Source organism: Callithrix jacchus, chromosome 21, assembly GCF_049354715.1.
Source record: "Callithrix jacchus isolate 240 chromosome 21, calJac240_pri, whole genome shotgun sequence".
NCBI classification, from domain to species: Eukaryota; Metazoa; Chordata; class Mammalia; order Primates; family Cebidae; genus Callithrix; species Callithrix jacchus.
In genome coordinates this window covers 35,718,643-35,733,292 of record NC_133522.1, presented here as the reverse complement: position 1 = coordinate 35,733,292, position 14,650 = coordinate 35,718,643, and the positions used below count along the sequence as shown (strand labels likewise).

Genomic DNA, 14,650 nt, shown 5'->3' with positions numbered 1-14,650 from the left:
GTTGGCCAGGCTGGTCTCGAATTTCTGACCACGTGATTTACCCACCTTGGCCTCCCAATGTACTGGGATTACAGGTGTGAGCCATTGTGCCTGGCCTGATATGTTTATTTCTATACATGCATACTTGTTCTAAGTTTGTATAGATAGCACTTGTACGAATAATACCTATGATAAAGTTTAATTTATAAGTTAGGCACAAGAGACCAATAACAACAATGATAAAATGATTTGCATACCATGTGGTGATAAAATGATTCGCATACCATGTGGATAGAGCAGGATGGTACAAGACTTCATCATGCTATTCAGAAGGGCATGCAATTGAAAACTTACAAACGGGTTATTTCTGGAATTTTCCATTTAATATTTTTAGACTACTATTGATCGTGGGTTGCTAAAACCATGGAAAGTAAGACCACGGATAAGGAAGGACTACTGTTGAAGAGTAGTAGGAGCAAAAGGATCACTGCACACTCTAGAGAGGCAAAGGTGGAAACATGGCCACCTGCCAGATGACTCCTGTAGAAACCAAGGGAAGAGATGGAGGCCATATAGTAGAGGAGTAAGATATGCTCAGGTTCTGGAAACGTTTTTAATGTAGAGCTGGCATGATATCCTAGAGGATATTTGAATGTGTTTCCAGTTAAAAGTTTTTATGATGTATGACCATGTTCTCTTTCCTTTATCTCCATTTGTATGGTAACATCGGGCTGTGTTTCAATGATTGCTCAAATATTGTAGAGTCTTTGAGGAAACTGTACAAAAATCATTATGGATATTCTCAACTGTATACATTTTATCTATTAGTTTCACTACTATTTTAAGATGCCTTTTTGAGTATCCAGAACTACCTTTGGCTCTGTATAACACTTATTTTGATTTAATGAACCTAATGGCCTAAGAAACGTGGGACATCTCAGGTTGCCTCAGAGATTTAGCCTGTTTAACAGGGAAGATAGCAAGCATATTTCCTCCTACAGCAAACTCCTCTGAAATATCAAAGCTTGGTCCAGTGTTTCAATGAAATCAACTGTCAAGAAAAACACTTTGTATTCCTTAGACACAAGACAAATGCCATACATTAAGTTTATTTTTAAATGGAGGATAAAAACAGGAAGACCGTGTGCCAGTCTGAGAAAATATTGATGCCATGGTATTGGTGTGGCAGGCTATGGTTTCATTCATCCCTGTAGATTAAAGAATCAAAATGAACTCTGATAATAATAATATAATAATAATAATAATATCCTGAGGGATTAGAGGTTAGGAAAGAAAGAAGAGAGAAATAAAAGATGAATCTCTTTGCCCTGAGCTGGAGGATGGAGTTGTCATTACCTGAAGTAGAAGCTATAGGTAGAACTAGGTTAAGGAAATAAGAATGATATCAGAAAATGAATCATTATATGTTAGGTTTGAGTTTCAGATATCTATTGGACATCCAAATGAAGGTAAGAATAGGCAGTTAATATGTAAGTCTAGAGTCTAGAAAATGGGACTGGGCTAAAGACACAAATTTGAGTGTCCTCAGCCTATGGATAGGACTGGATGAGTACATGAAGGAAATGAGCACCAGACGGATGCCTCTAGAATTGAATTTATAACACATCACCTTTGAAAAGTTTATCCCTGTTTACCTTAAGTTATTTTTCTCAATATATCACAGCCATGAGATTGCTAAAATGCAGCCTGCAATGAAGAATGTGTTATTAATCATCACTCCAAATAAAGTCTCCAAGCTTTACAGTAAAGATTAATTTGAAATAAGATTAACATCCCTAACAAGGGCAGTGATTGATAAGAACAATAAACCATGGGAGAAAACATACACAAAATGAAAATCACGAAAATAACAATAACCACATTCTTGAGTGCTGACTATGTATACAGTTCTAAATAGATGATTCACTCATTTAATTGTGCCCAACCAGCCTCTCAATAAGTAAAATATCTGCTCTTATGGCTGTATTTAAGTACTGACTTAGTTTTTAAAACTGTATCTATCATATTTCCTTCCATTTTCCCATAGAAAACAGAAATAATATACTCTCCAGAACCAAGAATCTTGACAGAAGCCCAAAGTTTGGACTCAAAGAAAATCAACACTTTGCATGAGTACTCAAGCTAAAATGCAAAATATGCTACACACAGTCAGTGCCAAATACGTGACTCTTTCACCTTCTGCCATCACCCCTCACCCCTCTGTGCCGTTATGGCCACCTGTGATAGCCAGAACTCTTCTGCTACGTGCTCTCCCACCATTCCTCTTGAAATAGCCCAAGGATGGAGCATTCTTTACACACAAGACTAAAAAAAAAAAACAAAAAACTGTAGTTTCTTTTTTTCCCTGTACTCACATTTTTCTACCCTTCATATCTACCACCTCAGTTCTTTGACCAGAATTCTACTCAAATATTCAGAATCTGTGCAGAAAATCAATCTTTAGATGTTCCAGGACAGGTATATAATTTTTATCCACTGTTGAAACTTAATTCTTAGCAGAATTCAGCATCAACATATACTGGTGGAGCTGAGTGCAATATACTTTCTTTAATACTTAGACTAGATTCTTCTATAAGGTCCTTTGTAATCAAGGTACACAATTTTTCTTTTGGGAAGACTCCCTCTTGCCTTTTTTGTTGCACTTCTGAGAAACCCTATGTATGAAGGTCTGCACTTTAAAAGTATTGCATTTCTCCAGGTGATTCGCTCACATACCCATTTTCATTTTTTAGTTTTGATTTTTCCTGTGCTCTAGAGGATACACAGATTCCCTTAAGGATCCTATTAGATTTTGGGTATATTAATATACCCACAAGTTTATGAAATGCCATTTTATATATTTCCAAGTTCAAGTAGAGAAGAAATTAACATTTAAAATGTGCAACCTGATCTTTGGGTCCCAGTGGTTTGTTACGTTTATTTTTACAGCATCAAACACACTGCTGCGATTTCACAAACAGGGAATTGGATTAAGACTCAAGAAAACCCAGGTACTTTTCTTTTGAATGGAGACTCATTAAAGATAGCTAAGGCTAACCAGAAATGGATTGGACTGTGCTGTAAGGTAGAGAATTTCTCACACTGAGAGGTGTTCAGCAGTGCCTGTGCAGAGGGGACTCATGCATCAAGTAGGAGTTTGACCTGAAGGTCTCTTCCAATTCCTGGCATTTGTGACCCATTTTCAGGGCCGATCCAAACAATTAACCTCACCATGCCTCACTTTCCTCACTGTAAAATAGCACTGACATCTATTCACCTCAGAGGTATATTCTAAGGTTTATTTCGCTATTTATAAGGCATGTAGCCAACTTCATAAAAAGGGGCAATCTAAATAGCAAAGTTAGTTATTACTTAAAGGGAAGGCATGGGAAATTTTAAATGCTCACTGGAAATAGCAGAGGGTTTTTTCTTCCTCCTCCATATGCTCCACCTGTTGCCTGAGTCACGCGATATGCATGCAAATCAGCATTTTTTTCTGTGTCACATCTGAGTGCACCGAGTAGACAGGCAGCCAAAGCAAGTGTTTAGAATTGGCCATTTGGATATTTTTGAAAGTTGTATCTATATGCAGAGCTTAGCTCACATTCATGTGGCAAAAAAAAAAAAAGCCTTCTTTCCCTAAAGCGTTTATTCAATCAAAGTTGCATTTCCAATTTCATTCTTGGGGACAGAAGTGGAAGAAAGAGGCTCTTATGATATTATTTTATATCAGTATGTTTTGTCTTTTTATTGAGAAAGATTTGAACTTAGAGAAAAGTTGCTGGACTTGTACAATAAACTCCTGGACACCCTTCATTCATCACTTATCATTTGGCCACATTTGCTATAATTCTCTATCATTTTCTTAATATAGAAATACTTACAACAATAAAAATAATACTAAGCAGCAGCACTGTTGAACCATGTGAAAGTAAGCTGCACATCCTGACCTTTTTCTGCATAAATACATTAGCATGAATTTCCTAGGAAAGACCTTCTTCGTTATAACCACACTACAATGATCAAGTACAGGAAAGTTAACAGTAACATGATAACATTATATAAATATATAGCAATATATATTTGCTAATATGATTACTAGCAAAAAATATATATTTGCTAATTGTCAGAGGATCATTCATGGCATTCAGTTGTCAAATCCATTTCATCTGGTTCAATTCAGACAATTCAGCTTTCTTTTACCATATGTGACACTGACATTTTTAAAGAGTCCAGGTGAGCTTTATTGTAGAATGTCCCTCTGTTGGGTTTGTCTGGCTCTCTCTTATCTACGTTTTATTTTTAAACTCCCATCATCTCAGTGGGCCAGAAAAAAAATTCACATTATCAGCATGACATGCACCTTTACCGTTCACTGCAACTGGAGTGCTGACAGGGTTGGGTCACTCCATCAGGGCGGCATCCAAACACGGGAGGATTAGCAAAGCTAGGTGTTGCGCCTAAATCGATGTCCTTCCTCTGAAGTAATTATTTGTTTAGTAAATAATTCTCAACTATTCGTTACAAAGAAAAGTAAATGATTGATGGATTGTTACGAAATGCAAATATAAGGGAAAGCTTTCTCTAAATTTTGTCTACTGTGCCTTTTGAATTGTAAATTCTCCATCATTTGCTAATGAAAGCAGAAAGGCTTTTCTGAAGCAAACAATTGCTTCTTCAGGAAGAGAAATGGAAAACTCACTCTTCCTTGTTCATTATTCTTCTTGTAGTTTTGGTCCCTAATCTTTAAATCTGCTGATCCTCCCCCTTTCTGAGGCCAATTTACCTATATACTGGCAAAAGGAGAAAAGTAGGAGTTTAACAGTGAGTTTTTTGTAAAAGATAAATTTATTCCAATTAGAAACTAGTCTTTTGGACTGAGATGTTCTCCTTTTTTCTCTATTGGTATTAAAACATACTTTCTTTTATGAAACAATTGTAAAAGTTAATGTTCATATTTGGGGGTGGTGTTGATTAATGGCCTAGTATGCCAAATGAGGATTAAATATTGTGTGCTAATCTAAAATGTTCTTTTTGCTTACTTATACAGCTATTTATAAATATAGTTAATCAGTCAGTTCATTAGTTTTTCATTCAGCCAGTTGACAAGAAATCCAAAAGTTGGGAGGGGCCAGTGATTTGGAGGAAAGAGCCCTAGATTTGGTATCAGAAGGTAGATTTGGCCTTAATCCCTGGTTCTGCCACTTATTAGCTATATAACCTTGAGCAAGTTGCTCCAGTCTTCAGCAGCCTTCGCTCACAATCTGTAATGTTAAGGGGTAATCGATGCCCCATCTACCTGAAGAGAGCTGACGGGATAAAATTCTCCTACAGGCTGTGAGGACTTTGAAGCAGGTTGTGTTGTCTTGCACTCCCAGAGCTTAACATGAAGCTTGGCATCTAATGAGCATCCAGCAAATGTTTTCCCATAAAAATAAATGAAAGGAAGTGAGAAAATGTATGTCAACTTTAAATCCCATAAATATGTAAGTCATGATGATGGAAAGATGTGACATTCTATTCAACAAAGAACAAGAGAGCAGTTCATTGCAGTACACAAAATGCCCTTTTTAAATGTTTTCCCCATGTTATTTAGAGACCACATTAAACCGTCCCTTATGGTCATGCTCATGAAAAAATAAAATATGTGATTGCAAAGAAGGTGGGTAACAAGAGAAAACAGGAGAGAAACTCGGGCAGCCTGGGGTCTCTATTTTTTTCCCATCTCATCAAAAAGTCCTAAACCCTACACTATATCTGTTCCCTCAGCACCAACAACTTGTATTTATAAGCCAGGATGGTGATGTCAACAGATTAAGTGTTGGATTCACATATAGCAGTTTTAATCCAAGATTCTTCTTAACTATCTTTGTAAATTACTTAACTATTCTGGGCCCTGAATTACTCATTTAAATAACAGTAACAATGGTTACATCCTAGGAATAGTTCAAAGATTAACACATATTACAAATAACAAATATATGATTCCACGTTCTATATGTTCTTTCATTTTTAATGCTCCTCAGTAGTTCAGGACATGTGACTCTGGAATTGAGATGACAAGTGGCTGATTATTGGGACCTGAGGGGCTTCAACCACATTGACTGATTTGAAAAGGAGCAAGAATCCAGGAAGCCTATTATTCTAGCAATTCAATTTTTGTGTAAAAAAAAAAAAAAGGTTAATTTATTAGCATATTAGCATATTTTCACACTGCTAATAAGAAGAACTACCTGAGACTGAGTAATTTATAAAGAAAAGATGTTTAATTGTTTCGTACTATCACATGGCTGGGGAGGGCTCAGGAAACTTACAATCAAGGCAGAAGGGGAAGGGGAAGTAAGAAACATCATACATGGTGGCAGAAAAGAGAGAGAGAGTATGATCCATGATCCAATCACCTCCCACCAAGTTCCTCCCCTAATACATGGGGATTGCAAGTGGGGGAGATTTGAGTGGGGACACAGAGCCAAGTCATATCAGACAAAAAGCACTAAATCTACATAAGGTTCTACAGCAATCACCCTTCCATTCTATCACCCCTCCACACTTAACTCTGAAGTTCAATATCATGATAAATTTATTGTATATCAGAATCAAACCTAACTATGATGGTAGAGAAACTTTTTCTCATTTGAACCACACACACACACACACACACACACACACACACACACAAATGTATGTTCTAGTTAAAAAAAAAAAAGGTAGCTACATAAATAAAACAAGAAAAAGAAAAATGCCTCAAGTTTGGCAGTAGCTGGAATCCATGCTGAATCTTGCACAGAGCATACCACAATTTTCATTGAATACTCATGAAGCTTAATATTCCCTATTAATTATCTAAAGCTAACAAATTCGGAAGGCACAGAACTGCATGCCAAAAAAGAAAACCTCAATGTTTCAGACTGATGGAAGTCCTTGAGTGAGAGCCAACACTATGCAGTGCAGTGAGCACCTGCTAACATTGGGGGAAATAAGACGGAGGGTTTTGCACAGTGACTTTTCTTGCCTTGGAAAGCACTTACATTAGGAAATGGTGCAGATCAGTAGCTCCACACCTGTGGTAAATCAAACATTCTCCATCAAGTTAGTTACACACATACGTTTTGTTGCAATAACCAATAGAGAAGGTTTTTTTAAATTCTGTTTCTGCTTTTATGATCATAATTTCTAAAAATTCCATGGTCTTTTTAAAACATTAAGTAGGATTTTCCAATTTAACATTCAAATATATTAGCAAGAAAATGTAATGAGCCATTTACAGATAGTTTAGATGGCAAGAGCTGAAAGATTATATAAAGTAACCCAACGAATTAGCTGGTTAAGAGTATGTTATATACAAATACTTAGTAAAAGACTTAGAGAAGTTTACAGTCAAGAGAAATCTTCACATTCTATTGGCTTTTCAAGTAAGCAGATGTGATCTATTTCATCAAACACTTTTGGAAACTTCAACCTACTTTTTGTTTACTAAGTTTTACAGTTGCAGGCTTGATTTGTTAAAAATTTGAGGCATTTGCTGAAAGCTGAAAGGACAATTTCATTCTAAATAAATTTAAAATGCTCCTAGGAAAATTATGCTTCCAAGCCATACATAACCAAAAGGGAAAATAGTATAATCCACCACAGAAAAATGAATGACAAATGGGAGAGTTAGGAAGGTGACCACTGGGTACACTTTGGAGTCGAAACAAGTTTAACTATAAATGGTAATAAACAATACTGTCGACAGAACAGTCTCTGTTGCATGATTGGATGTCATTTTCTAGGTCTAATTCGTCTACAAGAGCTCATCAAAGCTCCCTCCAGATATAATATTAAAATCAAAATCCGCCAGCTGCCTTCTGGGAATAAAGATGCCAAGCCTCTACTCAAGGAGATGAAGAAAGGCAAGGAGTTCTATGTGATATTTGATTGTTCACATGAAACAGCTGCTGAAATCCTCAAGCAGGTAAGAGGGCTAGGGAGGAGGTGCAAGTGTGGGAGAAATGTCATTTTCTATTTTTCAAAAATGCCATCTAGTTTTTACTTAATGTAGCATGATAAAACTGCAGCAGTCCAGTTTAGGCTAAAGATTATAATTTTCAGAACCTTTTAAAGAGGCAAGGGGCTCAGAGGGTTCATGGGGCTTCATTGAAGCTGCATGTGAGTGTTTAGCTGTAAATATGTGTTTGTATGGGTAGACCGGGTGGTATGTGACTCCTACCAGCAGAAGATGAGAGAAGGACATCATTTCAAGGTGATTAAACATCTCTCTCTCTCTCTCTCTCTCTCTCTCTCTCTCTCTCTCTCTCTCTCTCTCTCTCTCTCTCTTTCCTTTCTCTTGAAAAGATTATATCAGATTTCATTTACACAATGCCTGACTTGTCCTAAATACATCTTCCTCATGGCAAGACCTCTTTTGTCAAATATGCAGGATTGTAAACACAGTTAAAAGGAATGCAGAGACAGTTACAGAAAACATGCCTCTTTCTTCTAATTTGTTGGAGACAGTAAACTGCTATGCATTAATCTCCACAGATAATGTGGGTGGAAATACTTGGTAAATTGTGAAGTCCTATGTCAATGAAGACATTAGTAATGTTCAGAATAATGAAAATATAATAACAATTTCTGAGCACTTGGTCTTATGCTTAAGAAAGTCAATTCAGAATTAGGAAAAAAAGTACACATAGACCAGTGCTTCTCACCCCAGGGTGATTTTTGCCCCATGGAAACTTATGGCAATGGTTGAAGACATTTTGGGGTGTCATATTTGAAACAGGGCACTCTACCGGCAATTAGTAAGTTCTGCTAAACATCTTGTAATACACAACTGGAAAGGCTAGCAAGATGTTTAAAATAGAAGAATTAATAAAGGGTCAGATGATTGAACTTGGGAGAAAGAAAAAATAGCCAGGCTACATTTATGTGGTCTGCTGGCCATCTCTTTATATTTAAGTCATTATTGTGGCATCAGCAATGTTTTTTATCTAAAATAACACAAGCTGTTTTTGCACCCCTTTGTTTAAAAGGTCTGGGGTTGCTATGTTGTTGATAGTTAAGGGCTAGTAATTTTTTAAGTAGATAAACCCTTCTGCATGAATGCAGAAGTGGATTCTTGAATCACTAAGAAGAGCTCTCTTCAAATAATCATGTGGCCTGACTTTCTGGTGCTCCGTCTCACACTTGCAGAGCATCTCTACGCAGCCATTGAGTTCAGAATTGAATTTTTAATTGCACTGAACATCGACAGTCAAAAATGTTGACCAAATGTGTCTATTATCCGTTGGATGATTAGAGTAAAAAAAAAAAATCTACTTGCCGGGCGTGGTGGCTGAAGCCTGTAATCCCAGCACTTTGGGAGGTCAAGGCGGGAAGATCACGAGGTCAAGAGATCGAGACCATCCTGGTCAACATGGTGAAACCCCGTCTCTACTAAAAATACAAAACATTAGCTAGGTATGGTGGTGCGTGCCTGTAATCCCAGCTACTCAGGAGGCTGAGGCAGGAGAATTGCCTGAACCCAGGAGGCGGAGGTTGCGGTGAGCCGAGATAGTGCCATTGCACTCCAGCCTGGGTAACAACAGCAAAACTCCGTCTCAAAAAAATAAAATCTACTTAAAGTTGGAGTTGGGAGGCTGAGGCAGGTGGATCACCTGAGGTCAGGAATTCAAGACCAGGTTGTTCAACATGGCAAAACACCATCTCTACTAAAAATACAAAAAAAAAAAAAAAAAAATTAGCCAGGTGTGGTGGCAGGCACCTGTAATCTCAGCTACTTGGGAGGCTGAGGTAGTAGAATCGCTTGTACCTGGGAGGTGGAGTTTGCAATGCGCCAAGACGGCACCCCTGCACTCCAGCCTGGGCGACAGAATGAGACTCTATTCCAAAAAAATAAATTAATTAAATAAAGTTGGGAACATAAAATTGCATTTGAAAGCAATCACAGACATCACCATATCTAATTCTCACACTTTGCAAGATATAAAATGACAATGCCAGAGCCATACATCCAGTGCTTTCTCCACTATGAGATGCTGTCACTTCTGTTAGACAGAAGAGTATGTTACTTAATTCTATGCTATAGTTATATTAACAAATCTTTAGATATTAAAATTATCTCTCAATAAAGCAAGAAGGTATGCTGCACTAGTGTCAACAACTGAAGAATTTTAACGGTAAATAAATGCAATCAGTAGTCCTTTATGGTAAAGCTTCATTTAAGAATTTTAATACAGTTCATTAAAGGACGTAATGAAGTGTGTGGGTCAGAACTGAGAAAAGCACCCAGATTTATGTGTAACCCTCAAAAGGCAAAGAAGCATCCCTTCCCAGGAGCCTGTTGTAACAGAGGCTGAGGACTTCTGTTACATTTAAGAGAGTGATTTGCTGACGAGACTTCTCTTTGCCAGGTACCCATTTGTCTCACATAACTGGCCACATCTCTCCCGAGGGCAGGTCTGGAATGGGCAAGAACAGTGTACAGTGGGGGTAGGGAAGGGCTACTAGACTTTCTCTTCTATTTCACTAAATTTGGACTTGAAGTTCCATTGATAGAAGTGGATCTTTCCTAGTAGCCTAGGGATTACATCATTCAAAGGACAATTGAAACAAAACAAAAGCAAAATATCTAAGAGTGTCACTCAAGAAATGTCTAGCTGGGACAGTGGGAAGTAGGGTTAGTTCAGCTTTGTGCCAGTCACTGACATAGACATTTTTCTCTCCATCCTCTCTCTTACCACGTTTTATCCTGTTTGCTTTTCCTAATCATTTTAGTGGTAAGAGTGGCTGTGAGGCTTGGAGGAAGACACTAAAGAGATGGCTCATCCAGTTTTCATCCTAGACTAATAATGTGGAGACATTTCAGTAATAACAACCCTTTTTTAAGGGTCCTAAAATGAAATTACTACCATATTGCATATAAAAGGGCAATTGCTGTTTTTGAAATAACAACAGAGGACTCAGGTCAGTTTAACGGGGCTTCACTGGAACCTCCAGAGGCTGCTGTGCTTGAAAGGGGATATTGAAGAACTCAGGACTCTTCTGTTCTGATCAAAAAAAGGCCCAAGCACTCGATCTGATCTAGCTTAACTTGCTCCATTTGCCCTGGAGAAAAACCTGTAGAAACAGAGATTTGTCTGCTAAGAGATTCCCCAGGGAGGCTGAGAACTCAGGCATTCTGGAAACTGATTCTGGCTGTCATTCATTCCACCAATCCTTCTACCCAAGAAAAGGAAAGGAAGGAGACTTGCCTCTTTTACTGAGGGTCCTACAAGGTGCCAATGAAAGTGCTTGGCATGCTACACAATCATAGCATCAATCTCAACCCCCTAAGTTAAATTTGGCATTCTCACTTTCCAGGTGATGAAACTGATGATCAGACAGGATAAATGACCCATAGAAGGTTACTCTCTCAGCCTGGCTGGGCTGCCATAGGGTCTCTGGGCTGCCATAGAGTCTCTGGACTGCCTGATCTCAGACTGGTGTGCTCACTTTACTCTGAAGGGCCTTCAAGCAGAATGGATGACTATTCTGAAGTAGGCTTTCAGAAATGTCTGGAAAAAAACACAATCATGCTGCTGGCCTTCTTTAGATAAGATTAGTATTAATAGCCTTTACTGTTTCGGTAACTAAAATCACTGCCGAGAACATTTCTCTGCCAGGTCGATGTGGCATTCTCTTTATGTGCACTTTCCATCATTATCCTGCTTTTCCCTTCACCTTTATCATATTTTTTCCACCTTCTAATGATTCTTAAGAAAAGAAGAAATCAAAGGCACTTTAAAGATACTTAACATTTATCTAAAAGTAAAAATTGGGGAAAAGTCTCTGGTTATTCTTGGGCATGGTAATTATTTCAGCAAACTAATTATTTCTATTCATATTGAACAAGTACTATATGATGAGAATCTGAGAAGTTATTTCCCCAAAATTCGTTTGAAATTTGAATGTCAAGACTTAATTAGGCCATAGAAGATGGGGCTTTCTTATGAACTTTCTTCTACACGAATTTCTACAGTTGGAAAGTTCTCCATAAACCAAAAGTTTGCATGTGTCCTCTCCCCAACTTTTTCACCCACCACCTCGCAGCAGGAGTCCTGATGCTTTGAAAAGATGCTGCTCTCTCCTTAACCTGCCTTCGGTGTGGAAACCATTGCTCCTCCTCACTCCCATTTCCCCAAGTCCAACTACTCTTTCACTGACTCTTCACTGTCCATCCTGCATATATACCCTTATTCATACTGAGTGTGATTCCACCGAGTGAGTGGCTGAAAGGAGAATAATTTAAAGAACGAAGCAAAGAGCGAGAAAGCTCTGCATATGGAATACCCAGCATGTGCCTAGCAGGATGCTGGGTGCTAAGCAACCATCTCGTTTAAGTGGCCCAATAACTTTTCATGTGATTGGTATTATTCTTCTTTTGCAATTGAAAATTGAAGCTGATAACCTTAGGAGAAGTGCCTAATGTGGATGACAGGCAGATGGATGCAGCAAACCACCATGGCATGTGTATACCTATATAACAGTCCTACACAATCTGCACAGGTACCCCAGAACTTAAAGCATAATTAAAACATTTTTAAAGAAAATTGAACCCAAGGTAATAATTTTATCTACCATGTACTGAACATACACTTAAATATAAAAACACCAAGATCTACGAGACCTCGCCTCTCTCTCCAGCCTCCTTGCTGGCTTCCAGTATCCGCTGGTCCCGTGACATACCCTTTTCTCCCCACATCATAGCCTCTGCGCTTGCAATTGCCAAATCCTGGAACGTTCTAACTCCCAGTCAGTCCCACCTAAGTTTTCATGAAAATCTCTTGAGAGCTAAAAGAGAGGAAGCTCCCTACTCATTCTCTATATTTCTTCACTCTACTTAGTTTGCTCTATCACCACAATAAAAATGATAGTGAATTAAGACATTTACTCATGTGTTGTCCATATCCCTTACTACGCTGTAAGTTGCAAGACGACAGAAGCCTTCTTTGTCTTTTTCCCCAAAATCCCTAGCACCTACTACATTATTTGACATGTAGCGAGTGTTCAGTACAACTCTGTTGAAGGAATAAATGAACCAAACGAATGAATGAGCCAAGAACTGTTCTAGATGCTTTCAGTAAATCATCTCCAAAAGTATATGTTCTTCTACTCCACTGAGTCTGCTATGCTCTCATCTTTGCCAACCACATGTGGGTGAGTTACTCCTCTGTGCCTCTGTTACCCTGGAAGAAAGTCTTCATTCAACTCTGAAATCCTATACTATTAAGAAACTGTAATGCATTTGAGCCTGTGATTTCACTTCCTGCAAATAAATTTGGTTCTTTGGAGAACTGCATAGTCACTTTTAAGTATGGTAGGATTGAGTGAGTAAATTTCTATCTCAAGCACCCATTCCTACTGGTTTGCTGATGCACAGCAAGGTGGCACTGCCTTGCTCCCGTCACAGGGAAGCTGCCTGGGGGCTGGACCCATTTCCTGAGCTGGAGAATGACCAGCAGGTGAGCATGAACACATGGTTTTCCACTCAGGAAACCTGCTGTCTCCTTAACATGAACAAATCGAGGAAGGTTTTCTTCTCCCACACACTAGTGGCAATGAGTTTTTAGCTATAATTGAGCCATTGGTCTCCATAAAACAGCACCAAAATAGTTTGTACAACTATACTGCATTTTCCCCTGTCAACATTTGCATGCTCTTGCTTTTTTTTTTCTTCCCTCCACGCTTCTCTTTTTATCTCTTTCAATTAACATAAAAACAAGGCAGGGAAGAACATGTTTTTCTTTCTTTTTTTTTTTTTCAATGCCTGGTTTTCCTCTGCTAGGAAGTACGATGGCAATGCTAGCTAATCAAATAATTTTGTGTGTTGATTCTTTCCTCATATATGTTGTGCCCAGTGGCTGAAATGATGAAAAACAGAGATGGTTAAATAGGTTTCATCCTTTGTTTAGATAAGACAGAAACAATCATCGGCCGTGATCTCTCATGACAGAAAACATCACGTCAATCACGGCACACTATGATAAGGGATTGTAAACCTGTGCCCACTAAGTTAGATCTATAAGTCAATCATTTTGTCATCATAAACACATAGAATAGGCCGAAGACCTTAGGGGCCACTTCATACAGAACTCTTACCATGTGCTGGCGCTGTGCTCAGCAGGTTAAATGAATCAGTCATTTATTTTTTATGAGAAAATTTGGTATAGAAGAAACTAACAGAGCTCAGAGAGATTTTGTCACTTGCCCAAGGTCACAGAGCTAGCAAGTGGCAAGTCTGGAGTTTGAAACTTATCTCAGACTTTGAAAGAAAAAGAAAGATAACTTATTCTGCTACTGTTGTATACAATAAGATGTCCAATGATTCTCATCTTATTGCAACCTGAAACATATTTTAGTTAAGCCTTGCACTTCTTCAATGGTGTTTCATTTTATTCTCAAACATCCTATCATGTCTAGCCTTGCACAATTACTTAAGAAATGATAATTATATCAAATGTCCCATGACCAAGTAGAGAAGGTGGTAGGGATACCGTAGAGAAATTTATTCTTTCATTCAATACTTATTTGTTGAGCATTGATTGAAGGTGTTGGAGATACAACAGTGGGAGCAACAACAAGAATAAAAACCCAAACCTCTGCCCTTGAAGGCAAAAAGAGACCTTGAAAATAAATGAACAAGTGT

The 14,650-nt window shown here is 38.2% G+C and overlaps 1 protein-coding gene across 15 annotated transcripts in view; it reads left to right on the top strand.

Moving 5' to 3' along the window:
• The window catches only part of GRIK1 (glutamate ionotropic receptor kainate type subunit 1), a 389,636-nt gene that overhangs the window by 251,170 nt on the left and 123,816 nt on the right, over window positions 1–14,650 (top strand). For all 15 annotated transcript variants that reach the window (XM_035283110.3, XM_035283108.3, XM_054249096.2 and 12 more), the window contains one exon: window positions 7,752–7,933. In XM_035283110.3, the coding sequence (XP_035139001.1) occupies window positions 7,752–7,933 (182 nt within the window). The remainder of the gene's footprint in view (window positions 1–7,751; window positions 7,934–14,650) is intronic.